The 17,488-nt window shown below is 45.5% G+C and overlaps 1 protein-coding gene across 1 annotated transcript in view; it reads right to left on the bottom strand.

Moving 5' to 3' along the window:
• elk4 (ETS transcription factor ELK4) overlaps positions 1-17,488 on the bottom strand; it is a 40,861-nt gene that overhangs the window by 7,820 nt on the left and 15,553 nt on the right. Inside the window, exons 2-4 of the mRNA XM_038695814.1 lie at positions 16,889-17,103; positions 5,362-6,111; positions 3,983-4,222 (exon numbers count right to left, since the gene is read on the bottom strand). Of these exons, the coding sequence (XP_038551742.1) occupies positions 3,983-4,222; positions 5,362-6,111; positions 16,889-17,095 (1,197 nt within the window). The 5' untranslated portion in view covers positions 17,096-17,103. The remainder of the gene's footprint in view (positions 1-3,982; positions 4,223-5,361; positions 6,112-16,888; positions 17,104-17,488) is intronic.

The raw sequence follows: 17,488 nt of genomic DNA, 5'->3' as shown, positions 1-17,488 counted from the left end.
CAACCAATTTTGATTATGCTATTCTCTTGAAGCATTGCCTGATGTGAACCATGCCTTGAAATTAAGGGCTCTCAGAAGACCTAAGATTAGGAACTGTTGATTTGCATAAAGCTGGAAAGGGTTAAAAAAAAGTATCTCTTAAAGCTTTGATGTTCATCATTCCACGTTAAGACATGTTATCTATAAATGGAGAAAGTTCAATACTGTTGCTACTCTCCCTAGGAGTGGCAGTCCTGCAAAAATGACTGCATGAGCACAGTGCAGAATGATCAATGAGGTTACGAAGGATCCTAGAGTTTCAGCTGCAGACGTACAGAAATCTGTGGAACATGCCAACATCTCTGTTGATGACTCTGATATGTCAAACACTGAACAAGAATGAAGTTCATGGGAGGACACCAGAGAGGAAGCCACTGCTGTCTAAAAAAACATTGCTGCACGTCTGAAGTTTGCAAAAGAGCACCAGGATGTTCCACAGCACTACTGGCAAAATATTCTGTGTACAGATGAAACCAAAGTTAAGTTGATTAGTAGTTGATTTTAGGCTGGCAAGGCAACTGTTTTTACATCTATGATGTGCTGCATTTCTGCTAATTTACAAATTTTTGCATCATCTTTCAGATGCAAAATATAAATAACATTTTACACGAAGTCCACTGACTCCGGCTACTGCTGCACCATGGTTTTGTCCCGTCCTCGGCACAGCTTTAACTTAGACGCATTTCAGAAGCTGAGCACATTGTTGGCTTGTTGTTATTTTGTCCTTTTTGTGCTTCTACCTATGAGCATTTCAGAATCAGAGCGTTTTGAACTGTTTTTTTGTTGATTTATGATCAGCAGTATGTGCAGGGTGTTTTATTTAAGAGAGTTTTCCAGGAGTAGAGCATGCATTTTAAACAGTGATATTGTTATGATATTATTGTGGGATGCTAAAATCGTAATCGCTATCAATATTCAATTAACTTTGCAGCCCTACTATGTGTGGAGGAAAAAAAGCAGAGCACACCAACATCAAAACTTCATACCAACTGTGAAGTATCGTGGAGGGGGAATCACGGTTTGGGGCTGCTTTGCTGCCTCAGGACCTCGAAGGTGGCTATCATCAACGGAAAAATGTATTCCACAGTTTATCAAGAAATGTTGCAGGAGAATGTAAGGCCATCCGTCCACCAATTGAAGGTCAACAGACCCACAGCACAGAAGTAAATGAACAGAATGGCTCCAGCTGAGGAAAATATACCTTCTGGAGTGGCCCAGTCAGAGTCCTGACCTCAGTCCCGATAGAGATGCTGTGGCATGACCTCATCAGAGCGATTCACACCAGACACCCCAAAAACATTGCTGAACTGAAACAGTTTTGTAAAGAGGAATGGTCCAAAACTCCTCCTGGCAGTTGTTAAAGTCTGATCTGCAACTACAGGAAACATTTGGTTGAGGTTATTGCTGCCAAAGGAGGGTCAACCGGTGTGTTCAATAAAAATATGAAAACATATGGGGCTGGGTGGTATGGACCAAATATCATATCCTGGTAATTTTAAGCTGAATTCCGACACACAATATACAGTATCTCACACAAGTAAACCCTCACATTTTTGTAGATATTTGATTATATTTTTTCATATGACAATATTGAAGAAGTTGAGTGCAGATGCTCAGCGTCATATCCAGAGGGAGAAACAGACGCATGAGTTCTGCTAGCATTGCTGCAGAGGTTAAAGAGGTGGGGGGTCAGCCTGTCAGTGCTCAGATCATACGCCATGCACTGCATCAAATTGGTCTGCATGGCCGTCGTCCCAGAAGGAAGCCCGCAAACAGTTTGTGGAAGAAAAGCAGACTAAGGACATGGATTACTGGAACTATGTCCTGTGTGTCAGCAACCTGGTGAGGAGTACAAAGACAAGTGTGTCTTGCCTACAGTCCAGCATGGTGGTGAGTGTCCTGGTCTGGGGCTGCATGAGTGCTGCCGGCACTGGGGAGCTACAGTTCAGAGGGAACTGTGAATGCCAACATTACTGTGACATACTGAACACATGATCCCCTCCCTTCAGAGACTGGGCCACAGGGCAGTATTCCAACATTATAACGACCCCAAACACACCTCCAAGACGACCACTGCCTTACTAAAGAAGTTGAGGGTAAAGGTGATGGACTGGCCGAGCATGTCTCCAGACCTAAACCCTGTTGAGCATCTGTGGGACATCCTCAAACAGAAGGTGGAGGAGGGCAAGGTCTCTAACATCCACCAGCTCCGTGACGTCCTCATGGAGGAGTGGAAGAGGACTCCAGTGGCAACCTGTGGTGAACTCCATGCCAAGAGGGTTAAGGCAGTGCTGGAAAATAACGGTGGCCACACAAAATAATGACACTTTGGCCAAATTTTTGACATTTTCACTTAGGGGTGTACTCACTTTTGTTGCCAGCGGTTTAGACATTAATGGCTGTGTGGTGTGTTATTTTGAGGGGACGGCAAATTTACACTGTTATACAAGCATTACAAAAAATTTATAAATTAACATCAGATTTTATTGGAATATAATGAAAACCTATAGTTCCTTTGGTCGAAACGCAGCTAATAATCTGTCAGGATCTGTCAGGACTTTGTACGATTAGAAACAGGAAGAGGGAACGTAAGAGGGGAAGCACATAAGCCAAGTTGAATAACAAGGTCTCCCGCAATCCTGCAATTAAGGCCTGTATTACCAGCTGAGTTCAATTGGCTGTCTTTGTGCTGCCTGGCTCTACTGAGCTGGATAACTGGTATCACAAAGCTGGTTATTAACTGGTTCAGTTAACGCTAGGGTGTGCAATCCACCAATATGCACGTTCATAGGAAATGCAGTTCTTAACTGAAAGCCACTCACCAGAAATATTATCAGATCATTGAATGTGTACTAAGAGGAAACTGTGTTATTACAGCAGCAAAAAGTCATAATTAGACAGGTAAAAGATGTTGAATATAATCATACAACTAGACCATATCGAATTCTGAATATTTCCAGCTGTTTAATTATTCCTTTTCCACAGTATCGATCCTGAAAATGTTCTTCTCTTCTCCCCGTTAGCGAGCTGATACACACACCGCTGCAGTGCCCACACAGCCCCGCCTCCTGTCACTCACAGCACTGTCTTCTCGTCTTGTTTGCTCCGGTTGAATCACGTTTTTTCCCTAGCTTCGACAAGTCCCGCCCTACTGTGCTGTGATTATCTAATTATCTAATCCTCGTCACTTGTGATTGGATGCTGGCAAGTGATACAAGCAAGCACATATGAAAGTGACGCTACAGAGTGGTGCTAACAAAAAAGCATCTGCAGGACCAACACGCAGTCCTCTATAAAGAACCTGGAGAGGTTGGAGAAGTTCCCTTTCAACATCACTAAACACGATGGCCCAGTAAACTGTTGTTGATAAGATAGCTGTCCTGTTGTTTTCCAAACAGACATTTTTAATTCTCAAAACTAAGCTCATCCCCCTCAGAGCTATCAGACCTAAGGAATCAGTTATTTAATCAATGTTTTGTCAATTTTCCCCGTGGTATTTTGAAAATGGTATGAAAATATTCCTTTTCAAAGTATTAGAAGAAGAAGTTAGAAATTCGTGACAACACTCTACAGTAATATATGACATTTCTGTATCTCTGTCAGTGGTTAAACTATTACTAACCGCGCTGTCAGGTTTATAATTTACAAGGAAAGAGAGAGAGAACGTCTACAGTGGGCATATCTGATCAATCATCATATTTCATTTTATCAACTCTTAGAGGTAAATAAAGATTTAATATTCCCAAAGCAATGCCATCCCACACATTCGCCAGTTTTACTGCCCGTCATGCATCTTTCATTCTGCTGCCATGAGAAGTTTGGGCTAAATGTTTATTTTATATTTGAAACTGTCTCACCACTTGTGGAAAGGTTTTGCTTAAATTTGGTTTTACCTCAATAAAATGCACTTCACTACCAAATGAGGATGAATCCACGCCCTTACCTGTAGCATTGCTGGTGTGAGAGAGGCAGTAGGTAGAGAGGGGCTGCAGAGGTTCATGGGGGAGAAGTCGGAAGTGGTGACAAGCAGAGTTGGCGGGCTGATCTGCAGGATCTTGGGTGGCTTGCGTGTCTTCCCTGAGCTCTGGGTGCAGACTGTGGTGCTGCTGCTCACTGAGGATGAACTGGTTTCAGCATCCACCAAACTGGTCTCATCTCCAGACAAACCAATGCCACTGTCCACCTGGTGGACCAGAGACAGGTAACCATTTCTACATGTGTTTTGTCAGTATCATTTTTGATTCACTTTGGCTTTACACTTATTCTAATCTCGGTCAGCGGTCGGCAAACAACTCTGGCATCAGGCCAAATTTTTTTCAAGCCGTTACATGGCGGGCCGTGTCTTTATGTGCTTGTGTGCATGTTTAGCTCAGTCGGTAGTGTGCGGGACTCCCATATAGAAGGTTGAAAGATCAATTCCAACTACCTGTGGTTATTTTTTTCTCCCATGTTAAACAAATTGATTATAAGGACACTTTTGCACATGCTCACAATAAAGCATGTGCTGCAGTGTGTGTTTGTCCCGGTGTGTTTGTCCCGGCGTTTGATCTGCATTCATAAACCTATGGATGCTTATTGTCATTTCCCTGAGATTCAGGGGAATTCAATCACACGTTTACTGATGGCTTTTTCAGAGCTGTGTCAGGTAAGCCAGAGACTCTTTTGAATGTCGTTCAGAACTCTTCAAAGTAAAACAATCACTTAAGAGGAAGTGATAGTGTGAGTAACTGTATCTGTCATGACTGAGATCTATTTCAGCACCAACCGCTATCAATTTATACTTTTTTTTTTTTCTGCTATCAAAGCAGGTGGGCCAGATATTATTGCTGGTGGGCTGGTTCTGGCCCGCGGACCGCCTATTGCCGACCACTGATCTATCTGGGTCAATACAAGAGGGACATCTGTGCCGTAGGTAGTACATACAGCTCATTGAAAATGTATCAGTAAAACATGAATCCATAGTGATTTTCATTCTAATCTGTAACATTTTGTACATATAATAATTAACCACTGGCAGTGTCACAATCCAATGTATATTTTCAACTTAAAAAAGATACTAACACAGAACTGAAGTGAAGCAACCAACTGGTTTTGCTTTTCATGCTGAGTGAAATTAAAGGTGTGATGAATTGTACTATTATTTCCTGCTGTGCTGGTAGTTTTTAGGGTACGATGCTGATGACTACTGAATGGATGACACACATTTTCAATTGTTCATATAACAATGAATATTTATAATAAAATATGAATCAGGTGGCTACTTGTGTGGAAGATGGCTTATTTAACTAGCATCGTGTGACATGTGTTTGTATGTATACTAGCCTTCTCCCGTGCCTGAGTGCCTGTGGGCTGAGAAGAGCCAGACTCTATGTCGCTGTCAATCACCAGCTCCTGGGAGGAGTCAGGCACTAGGCTTGGAGACGGGCTGGTCGAGGTCAGGTCTGGTAAGCTGAACGCTGGTTCCGATGGGCGGATATGTTCAAATGAGTAGACAGACTGGGACGGCAAGGAGGAGTGTGTGCTGATGTCTTCGGCCCGCGTGGGTGGAACTTGCAGAGGATCCAAGTGGTTGGATATTAGGGTTGGCTCCATGGCAACCTGAGGAGGAGGTGCTGGTGCTGGCTTTGGAGGGGTGTTTCCAAACTTGATTACAGATGGTAAAGCAGTTGACTGCTGTGACTGGGGCAACTGCTCCTGGCTATGGGCTGTGGCAGTGAGGCCTCTCTTGTCAGCCATCTTCTCTGCTGGGTTCTCTATTTTGATGGACTTGAAGAGCTGCCGTCCATTTTGCAGAGAGTTGAGGGTAAAGGAGGTGTACAGGCCAGAGTGGATGTAGTCGTTACGGTTTGACTGCTTTGTGCTGGAGCCCAGAGCAGCTGAAGTACCTCCTACCTTGCTGCGATCACCAGACTCACACTCCTGCAGAGTGCTGTCTCCTCTCTTCAATAGGGGAGGGTTGCCCCCAGCAACCACATCCCCACCCTCTCGGATAGCAACGTCTCCTTTCAGTATGTCGGGATAGGACACAAAGCGATAGACAAACTTCTGACCATTTACCTTCTTTATGATGTTCTGTAAGACACAGAAAAGGATTGGTTAGTTTATACTCTTAAATTAAAAAGCAAAAAAGTGAATCATTATCAACGAGGCAAAAACAAGACTTTCCTCTCACGCAGTATGCCTCTCCCAATGAGGTACCGGGAGTAAAAAATAAAAGAGTGACCACAGAAAAGCCTGGTGCGTGGGACAGCTCTGTCCTTCCTGTCTGTACCAAACTAGCAGCCACTAATGCTGCAGCCAAACATACCAGAGCAGCCCTGCCCAGAACCCCACAGGGTCAAACCACAAGCACAGTGGCAGACAGCCCTCACCCCCCTCTTCCTCTGTCATCGAGCTGAGGACTTCAACCATTCTGGAACGCAATTAACTGGTGCACTCTTTGGTGCAGCTGTCTGGAGGAAAAAGTTCCCTCTCAGTCTTCAAAACACCATGGTTACACAACTTAGGCATCATGTAATTGGTTTAATTATGACTGAAAAACATCTGTCATCTCTCAGGATACAAGACAATGTTTTCTTTTATGTTTTGGAACCCGGTGCTGGGCTAAAATATTAGGGTGCTCAAGTCCCTAAGCGCCCTTAGAGCTGTGTCTAGTTAATTCATTCAGTGTCAGTCATCAATTCTGTAGATCAAAGATGCACAAGGGTTTAAAGGCAGGGTAGGAAAGTTGTTTCTAAAACTTTTTTTGTCATATTTTTTGAAACTGTGCTTATAGACCAATACATATTAAAAAGTTAGGTCCTCTGGAAAACACAGGCACTCCTTCCATTCGGACCAAATGCAATGATTGGCTGGGTGACTGTCACTCTCCCTCGTTACCATGGCTACCAGCCCTGCTGCTTACAGGAGCTGCCCACATGCGCGCAACCAGTCAGCTCTCTCAGACCTGACGACGCGAAGCGGTCAGACCGGTGCTAATATCTGGGTGGCTTTTCAACGATGGTGACAACTGAGGTACCCCAACGCCAGTTAAGGGATAGTTGCTGAGCCATAGATTCTCCGTTTTTTTGCACCTATTATTGCTGTGAAAGCAGTTATGCATTTTAGGCAAAGCCATAACCTGGTCTCATGTGGTCTGCATGTGGAGAAAAAGCAGTGAAATTGCACACCGACACACACACTTTTTTCATTTTAATAAAATAAAGTTTTTTCAAATCTAAAAAAGTGTTTCAGACAGCGTTAAAGCCTGAAACAGCAGTAAGAGGTGCAAAAAAGCAACGTAAGTGAACTTTCTCTTAAGTTTCCTTTTCCCTTAACTGCCGAATCGGAAGCTAACTTCAGCGTCGTGGTACCCATGGGGCTGAAAAGTTGTACTGTGGTCGCTTTATTTCTGCTGGACGGGTAATCTGGCTTTTTTCATTTTGATGGTAATGGTGTTACTTTCATCGCTAGCAAACGTAGCTACCTACTTAGCATTCAGCTAATGGTAGCTACGAGCTGGTGTAGCTAGCCAGAGGAGAGACGATGATTTGTCTGTAGCTTCAGCTGAGCAGGAAAACAGCAGCTGGTTTAGTTATTCACCACCTATGTTCACTGTTATACTATGTTTACGCTTATCTTTACCTTCTATCTAATCTGTTTGTGTGTTTAATGTTATCTGGTGTCGCGTTGTTTGACTGTATGTTACGCTGTATGTGAAGACATTTTACAAATGTGGTGATGTAGCTGTGTGTTTTGTAGTTATGAGAAAGACATCAACGTTACTGTACATAAACAACGCTGGCTAAGGGTCCTCGAGTACCTGCGTTTCTGGTATATAAGCCACTTATTATAGGACATTTGTACATAGCACAACCTATTGACTACTACCATACTGTACTAACACAGAACTGTGTGAAAACCTTTTACTGTAATTGGTGCTGTTATGCCACATTTATTTTACCAGAAGTAAAAATTCCTGTATGTTTTATTTCTACTGTGCCTTCAGGTCAGCTGCAGATATGGAGTCTTCCATAGCCCTGCTGTACTTCTCACCAGTGTATGCTGATCAGACCATGCTGGCCTGGATTACTATCACCATGTCCACAGACCAGCCAGGAGAAAAGCCGATGACACAGTTCAATATGGTGTATTTTTATTACTCCTATGCATGTTACTCAATACATTTGTAAGTGATGAGTCAAAAAATATTAAACAGTATGAGGAATACAGATAGATGGTGCTGATTTGTCTTGATTGCAGTTTATGTGGAAATGCTAACTACTGTATAAGAGAACAATGTCAGGTTTCACTAAGCTGATCCTCTTGCGGTCTTATCAGGTACAGCAAGGTGTATAACAAAACGTTCAGGAAGTGGAGCTTGTACTCATTGAAGGTGGCGAAGGACTACAGTTACATCGCAGATCATCCACAATCCTGCCATCCTCCTCCTCCGGTTGTCTACTACTGAGGAGATGCCTAGAAGCAGAACCAGGAGACCTGATGATCCCCGTCAACATGGGTTTCAGTCAGGTGTCCCTGCCCCAACTTTGTTGCTAGATGCAGCAAAATATAAAACAAAAGTAATATGGTTGGTTTTGAAATGTGGTAATCATGTCAGAGAGGTGACTGTGTTATATTTAAATCTCCACAGCAGTGATACGATGCTACGAGTAAAGTCTGAACTGTCTTCATAATCAGTCAGGACACCTCTGGACACACCTTGTCTTTCATCCTGTATTTACATATTTTTAATTATGTTTAAAAAATAATCTATTTGTGTTATAGGTTTTAGTTTTAGTAGTATATAATAATAACAAACAAGTGTTGTACCATATTCAGATATCATTATTGGAGACATAAGACGTAAATGTAGCTGTTTGATTGTTTATTCTGCAAGTGTAAAGAAAAGGCATTTAACATTTTCAATGTTTTATTTAAAAAAGAATGAAAATATTATCCAGACCAGGGGAAAATATCTTTGTATTTTCTTTTAGATGTACAGGTAATCATCCACACAGTGGATGGAATTATTTGTGTAGCACTGTGTCAGTTAGTGACATTACATCTTCCACCCTGCTAGGACTAAACATCTGTACTGTCCTAATTTATTAGGATAACAGTTGCATGTCTTCCAGAAACAGCAACTCAGTATCACGACAATGTGTCTAAGTGCTCCACACTGCCACACTACAAACTGTCTGTGTGCTGCCCCACTGAACTGTCTGTTACTCTGTCCTGGGTCTGGAAGGTCAGCCTTGAGTGGTGCATGGAAACAGTAGTCTGGATGTTGTCCACAGTCCTCAGATTCTGGCCTGTAAAGGAATATATAGTTGTTAGAACCCCAAATTGGAAATTTTGGTGTAATTGGAAAGAACATGAAGTATTCAATCAAAAACCTAAATATCTCTGTTAATACACAATAGAAATTTGATCATGTATGTAGTGTTTTAATAACAAAATAAAAATGAATGTGAGAGGAATAGACCATGATGGCTCCCACATATTTAATTTCAATTCATATCATGTTATCACTTTATCAAATAAACATTCAAACCTGAAGTTTTATTTGTGCTTGTGAGCCAAACTACTCCATACAGCACCTTTCAATCATAAAAGAAATAAAATAAGCCAAGTGCCAACTCAGATTTATAATCAATGTCCGCTAAATGTTTCATCAGCCCCCCTGGAGCGCAGAGGAGAGGGCCAGAGTGTAGCCACGGACACTCAGATCAGATGTGGAACTGCCAAGTCAGGATAGTGGCAGGTGGCAGGATGCCGGATTGCCTTTCCCCGATGTTAAAACGTTTATTAACTCGGCTAACTGATGGAATTCTCATCATCGTAAAAATCCAAGATAACCTAAAATAACATTAAAGAATTGCAGAAGAGATCGTCAGTAGTTGGGAAAACTTGTATTTGATTGCAGAGCTGCACGCAGCGCATATTCGCTCAGCACCTCCTCTCACTCGCTCCCTCTCTCTCGCAAACACATTGACAGCGACCAGTGACAAAACAGTGAATTGAATGGTTAGTATCATGAACACCGCTGCACAAATCCGTCCAACGTCAATGTCAGAGATCCCCCCACTGCGCTCGCCACCGTTAGGCTGTCATTCTGTGGGAAACACTGCGGTAAATCAGACAGGTCGGTAGAAAAACATTCTTGTCTCAAATTTTTGTTCAACGGGTAGTGTGACCTTATCACATTTCAGTTTGGCCAAGTAACGTTTATTTTCTTTGACTGGCAGCTATGGTTATTTACTTGTTATGGATTGATTGCGGAAGTCTGCCGGAAGTTAAGTACATGTACGTGACAAAGATAAGCCAATGGCTGAAGCAGAGTAGTTAGTGGTGTAATCAGTAAACAATAAAAAAGTAATAACTATACTAATATATTTTTGACACCAAAGGGCTTAGGGGGAACCACCTGAGAAACAGAGAGTGGTTGATACAAGTATACTGGGATAAAATATATATGTATATATATACACCTGTTCATATGCTGTTGGAGCGTGAAGCTCGACGCAGGTCCTAGAAGATGTGCTCCTTGGCTTGCACCTCGTCCTCCCCGTCCTGCCTCTTCTTCCTTGGACCCTGGCTGCCCTCCCTCCTCTGCTTCACCTCGACCCCGGGCCTGTCCCGGTCTGTGCTTGGCTCTGGAGTGCAGTCTTCATCAGAGACAATAATGCTGTCACCGTGGAAGCTCTAACATGCAAAACAACGTACATGTTATGAGTCCAACACAAAATTCACGTCCGTGTAGTGTAACTATGGAAACGGGAAAATGTGTATCAGCCTGTTTGCCCAAGTTAACGCAGCATTACTTGGCTGTTGTGTGCCGCTAGTTAGATTGGTAGCGGGGTAGTGTTGGTTGGCTCATCTGTAGGTCGTTATTGGCTTGCGTGCTTGTTGGGGGTTGGGGGCATCAGGTGCGGGCCTGGACTGGGCTGGTGTGCCTGTGTGCATGCTGTGCATCCTGATAATTGCATTTCGGTTCTCTGAGGGGTCTGGCGACTGGTTGTTGGAGGGGTGGGGGACCGGGAAGAAGGGGTTGACGGGGTTGGTTGGGGCTGGTCCTTTTTGAGCTGGTTGGGGGGTGTCTCCTCTGGATTTTAGTGCCCAGACTAGATGCTTGGTGGTTGTGCGGGGATCCTGTGTGTGGAGGGATTGCGCTTTAGGTTGTGTCGATGGTTGCTTCGCAGTCGCGGCCCTCTGGATTGTGGTCGTGTTGAGTCCTAGGGGCTGGGTGCATCTGCGGGCTGAGGGGCTGTTGCTGCTGTCGCGGGGTGATTGCTGTCTCTTTTCTTTGGGGACGGTGGGGGTTTGTGTGTGGGATGCTTCGCTGCTAGGGATGGAAGGGTGCGGGGGTGGGGGTCTTCTGGCCTGACCTGGCCTGAGTGGCATTGCCTCCTGGGTGTGGGCCGACCTTCGGGTCTGGGCTGTTGGGCCGGGCGGGGTTGTCGCTGACTCTGGGGTGCTGCCGGTGCTAGAGGGGCTCTTGCTATAAGCCCTGGGCTGGAGGGACCTGGCATCCTCCTGCTTAGGGGGGTGGGGGACGGGACTGAATGAATGATGGGGCCAGTCAGGAATCTGGTCTTCTAGCCTCCCTATGACCTCCTTCACCTTTCCCCCTTTGGTTATGTCTCACAACATACACCCTTAGGAACCTGGGGGGCGGGCAGCCTGCAGGGCGTTTGGGGGGTGGGGCTGCTTTATTGCAGCCTCGCACTTCTTCCTCCCTCACTGCCCGCCCCTCAATTTTAATTACACATTAGACACAGAGGGCTTGGGGGGTGGGAGGGGCACGATGGGAGGCTCCACTACCTGACTCCCCTGGCGTGGGGGCCTGCCCTTGACCTAGGGTTCTGGGGACTCGGGCTTGTGGCCTTTGCTCATTTCTGGGCGGGTGGTGTGTCCCTGGGCCTGGGGGCCCGTTGTCTCCTCTCCTCGCGTGGGCCCTCTTCGGCAGAGGTGAGGCTCCTGCTGCTTCCCCCTGCCAGCTCTCTCACAGTGGGGGCATTCGGGAGTCTCTGGGGCGCATGGCCGGTGTTGTCGAGGTAGGTTTTGGTGCTCCTCCTTGGGGGTGCTTGACTGGGGGGGGGCTGGGCCCCTGTCCGGGGATGAGATCGACCTCGAGGGCTGCTGTCACTGCCTGCAATGTAGGGAGGGATGCCTCTGGCTGGGCTGGGGGACCGTTGGCCTGGTTCTCCCGCGTTATCGCTCCCTGGCGGTAGGGAGCTTCCCGGCACGGCTTTCTGCTGTTCTTCCTTGGGGCGGGGTACAGCTTCCCCCGGGACATGCGGTCCGGGGTCCTTTGCGCTTTGGGGGGTCGCAGGGTGTCCTGGCTTCTGGGGGTGGGGGTCTGGGTGCGGGTTGATCCGATTGCGGTTCGGTGGGCTGCGGTGGGATTGTGGGGCGATTGTCGATGCATCTTGATGCATTATGCTTTTTCCCTGGGCAGGGTCTCTGGATGGCTGCTGGGCGTTTAGTTTGTGCATTGGAGTCCGGGGGAGGGATTTCCTCGTTGGAGGGACCTGTTTGCGTCCCTGTTTTGCTTCGTTGGCCTCGGATCCGTGCTTCCCCATTTCTCTGTCGGCCAGTTTTTTACGCCGGTTGGGGGAACGGCGGACTTTTATTGGCGGGTGCACGGTGACCTGTGCGGCGTGTTTGCTGCCGGGCTGGGACTTGCTGCTGGTGTTTCTCTCCGCTGGCTTTCGCTGTTGTGTTGTTCCGTTTGCTCTCTCTCGTTTGCCTGACCTCGCACGCAGGATTCGCGGGGGGCTGCTGGGCACTGGGTGTCGCCGAGCTTGCGCAGTGTGCGCGTTGGGCTCGTCACTTGTGCATTGGTGTTGATGATTGCGCAGCATTTGGGCATTTTGGTTGTTCGCTGCGCGGCGGTGGGGGGGCACTGGTCTATGTTGTGTGCGCGCCACGGTCGGTCCGGGCGCTGCTCTTCCGCGGGTTACGCTTTTTGCGTTCCGTCGGCATTACGTTGTCAACTGGCATTTGGGTCGGGGTCTTCCGCGTTTGCATCGTGGTGCATCTGGGAGTCTGTTTTTTTTTGATTGATTTATTCTTTTTCTTTCTCCCACCCATATTGGCTACTGGGGTTCTTGCCTGCCTGTTGCTGGGGTAGGTGTGGCACAGTCGTGGCATCCCACTCTCACTAACAACTACATTCTTTAACAGGCTTATACGCACACACATTCACCCACACGCACACAGACACAAACAAATTTAGGTTGTCCCTGGTAGAATTATTCCTGATGCTTTTCTTTCAGTTACTTATTTAAATTAATTATTATTCCAGCTCTCGTGGCTGTGCTGTGTTGCTTATTTAGTGTGTGTGACTGTTTCTCTTAGTTGTCTTACTATGTCAGCTGTTTATTGCTGCTGTTCGGCTGGTTGTCTTTTACTATTATTATTATTTTTATTGTTTGTTTTTTGTTTGTGTTTATTTGTTGTTGTTTTTCTCCTCCCCAAGCCCCCCTCTCTGTTCTATTGCAGGTTTCGTTGCTTTCTGCAATTGGTGTTTCCCACAGCTTTTCCCTGTTGTCCCCACCTTCCATCCCCCTTTCCCCCTTCTCTTACAGGTGTTGTCCTTTCTCTGTGCTGTCTGTTTGTGCCCCCCCATCCCCGTGTCTGCCCCCCTGTCCGGCCCAGTGACAAATCAATACATAATTAAGGAGTATTTTAATACTCTCTTGTTAAAGTAAAATCTGTCTGGCACAATATGGTATCCAGGTCATTATACTCTATACCAGGCTGCTGGGCAGGACAGGTTTAAAAAAACAAAAAAAAACAAAAAAGAGATAATCTATTGCACGGCTCTAAAATTGGCCTGATTAGCTCCTTTTAGTCTTAGGTCAAGGTGGACCCTCCGAGAAGAAACACAGCACCTTCTATTTCTGCTACTAGCCTTTTCTGCTATTCGATAAAACTCTATTAAACTGCATACATAATAATAAAACGTTAGGGTAAATTGTCTAGGTGTGTACAGGGTTAAGTGTGTTTTCCAAAAACCCTTTAGGGATGTGCAATCATTGGAGTGTGTGTGTTAATGTGTTTGTCAAGGTGCCAATGTGATGAGCTGGCTCTTTCACAATTAGCCTCATGGCTGCCATTTTGCAGATTCTCTCTCACTGCAGCCAACACACTGCTAACACAAGCACCTACATTTTTCGATCTTTCTGTAACGCTATTTCTGATATACAATGCCTTTTTTAAAAAAAAGAAAAGAAAAAAGCACAGCTACCTGTTGCTAACAGTTAGCTAGCCAGCTCGTTACTTAATCAAAGTCAGTCTTTTTAAACCTACCAATATTAACATGCTAGCTTGATAGTGAGTACTAACAGCCGGGTTAGTTGTTTATTTTCATAATGACAAAGTTAGATGTTTTCTTACCCCTGATGTGAGCCGCTCGTCACACTGTACTCGTCTTCCAGTGGTCCAACAACGCGCGTTCACGTATTTCTGGGGCGTGGCATTGGTAGGAGCCCAGAAGGGATGGGGTGAGAGTTTCAATCCAGTTTCTTGATAGTTTCTCAAACTTATCTACCCTGCCTTTAAAGGTGTCACCATTTTAATCAGTATATGGCTTCAAAAGAACCTGAAAATTCATCTGAATCTAGAAAACCAGACTTACCTTAGCTCACATTCAATGACAGTAACCACACGGCACTGACCTCCCCAGTTTTTCAGTAAAAGTGGCATTACATTTAGTGGACTGCCATGTACTTATCTACTTAGAGTAATAATGATAACATGAGAGTCAAGTCTGACAATTAAATCTGAAGGTATTAGATATCATTTTATGGGGGGGTCTAAGACCAACATGGTCTATAAACAAGAAAGCAACCACGACGGACGCCAAACTGCCAATCTTCTGCTTGGAGAGGACAGATTCACCACATCCTCGTAGCACTGCACCCGTGTTCTGAGGAATTGGTGTTCCTGTTGAGTCAAAATATAATAACCTTCCATGGCAGTGACAGCAGAGCACTACCCCATCAGTGACATACTGTGGAGCCGAGATTTCAGGGCAATATGCTGTTGTGATTGCCACTGCCATTGCAGGCAGTGGTCATGATGCCGGCTCAACTTTGAGATTAGGGGTGGGAATCTCTGGACACCTCACCATTCGATTATACAACGATTATCGATGCATCTTGATGAATAATTTTTCTCAACACAGGAACTCTGGATAATTAATAAGCATTTCATTTGTGCATTATAATCCAAAACAAACATCTCCTAATTAGCTTAAAATGACTAGTTTGCATCCCTAATTTACTTTATTAACCTCAGCTCCAGTGTCCCTCAACCACAGACTCCTAATTCAGGATTGAATGCCTGGGTAAAGAGCTGGCTTTTTTGTAGATTCTTGAAAGTGTCTAGACAGGGAGCGTTTCAGATCTCTGTGGGGATGAGTTCCAGACGGTGGGGCATGTGACGCTGAAGGTCCTGTCCCCAAAAGTCCAGAGTCTGGTGTGGGGGACAGAGAGCAGGCCCTTGTACAGGAGAGCCTTCACTTTTCCAGCAGTTGGGGAAACTACAGACTTATATTAACGGACACACTGCGACCATCACTGCACGCTTACTACCAGACAGAAACTTGCTTCTAATATATTTCACCGCTAACTTTCACGTTCTGCCGCTCGCTCTCTCTCATTCGCTTGGCCTCACACATAGGATACCCAGAGAGACTGCCAAGCATTAAGTGTCACCATGCTCGCAGTGTGCGAGTTAAAATCATTACTTGCACATTGATATTACTGATTCGTGTGACATTTTAGCAGGGTGGTTATTCATTCCGCAGCGGTGGTGTGCCGACTACAGGGGAAACAATGCTGGTCTCTCTGTTGTGTGAGCTCCACAGACGGTCCGGGCACTGCACTGCACTTCCGCGAGTTCCTACTTTTGCGTTCCGTCAACATTACATTATCAATTAACATTTAAATAATAATTTTTAGACATTTGTTAATCGATTCATAATCTTCCATTTCCGCATCGCGATGTATCTAAGAATCGATTATTTCTCCCACCCCTAATTGTGATGTCTGTCAGCCATTGGCGACGGACGATGGCATTGTCTAAAAGCTCCAGCCTTCCAACCACATTGTGGCCAATCCACCAGTCAGGGGCACATTTGGGCCAACCATTTTCTGACACCATTCTGCCCTCAGAGACCAAAGCCAGCCGTTCACAGGTGAAAAGGACAACACATGCTTACAGTTTGGGTTAGGGTCAAGCAGGTTAGGGAGTATTGGGGAGTTAGTTAGGGAGCGTGTCCAGTCAGGGTTCCTGTTGGAATGACACACACACACACACACACACACACCCCAAAAAGTGAGGCGTGCAGGCAACAGCTGTCCGATGGTTGACCCAATATTGGTTGTGAACTTAAACACCAAAAGACTGAGCTTAGGCATAAAATACAATGCAGTGACATCATATCACCTAGAAGCAACTGCTGTGGACCCTTCAGGACAGAAGAGGACTTTAGACTTTGTCCTCAAGGGGAAACTGGTTTTCACAGTACATCAGACACAACATACATTGCCGGACAACAGTTCACTCTCAGGCGGCTATGGTTATGGGGATCCGGCTTTTCCCAGAGCAAGCCCTCCTGCACCTCAATGCTCTGTGCCTGCACCCAGAGGGCAGCAGGGTAAAATGGTGAATGAGTGGGTGTGTGATGTCCTGCTGCAATGCATACAATGGCTTTAATGTTAAGTTCTGTGATTATGATTAGTAACGATAGCATGTTAAAGAAGCAGGTGAAACAGGAGAACAGGACGGGTTGAATAATGCACTAATACAACAACAGGAGAAGCCAGGGGCCATACAGAGTCCAGAGAGCGTTTACCTTGTCGTAGTAGTATCTGAGAGCCCTACTGAGTTTGTCATAGTTCATGTTGGGCTTGTTCTTGCGGGCTCCCCACAGCCGGGCCACCTCCTCTGCCTGCAGCAGTTTAAACTCCCCTTCCTCATTGGTCCAGCAGATCAGCTGCTCATTACTGGAATCCAACAGGAGCTGGAGAAGGAACTGCCACAGGGTGACAGAGTTGTCCATGTCTCTCACTGAAAAAAACACAAGTCAGGGAGGAAATGATCATCAGGCTCATGATGCTTCTACAACACAACAAACGGCTGTAGAAACGTACAGAAACCATCACCAGTACTTGTACGTCAGCTCAGTCAGTTCACTTTATTCCCATAGTTGTATTAATTTTGCTCTGACTTGCATTCTTCAATCATTCAACCAAAGAATGGGCGGAAACAGCGTGGGCTTGAATAGACAGAATCAAATGCAGCACGTGTTTCAGTGTTTTTTCACACCTTCCTGATGTGTCACAGGGGTCTATTAGGAGCTGCTGTGATAGAAGTCTGAAGCGTATGTACACCATCGTCTCGCCTCGTGCTGTGTCTAAATGCAGTGAGTCCTGCTAGACATAAATACTCTGAC

Source organism: Micropterus salmoides, unplaced genomic scaffold (assembly GCF_014851395.1).
Source record: "Micropterus salmoides isolate LMB-PRFRI ecotype aquatic unplaced genomic scaffold, ASM1485139v1 Ms_hic_scaffold_4, whole genome shotgun sequence".
Classification (NCBI taxonomy): Eukaryota; Metazoa; Chordata; class Actinopteri; order Centrarchiformes; family Centrarchidae; genus Micropterus; species Micropterus salmoides.
This window is presented reverse-complemented; position numbering and strand designations above follow the sequence as displayed.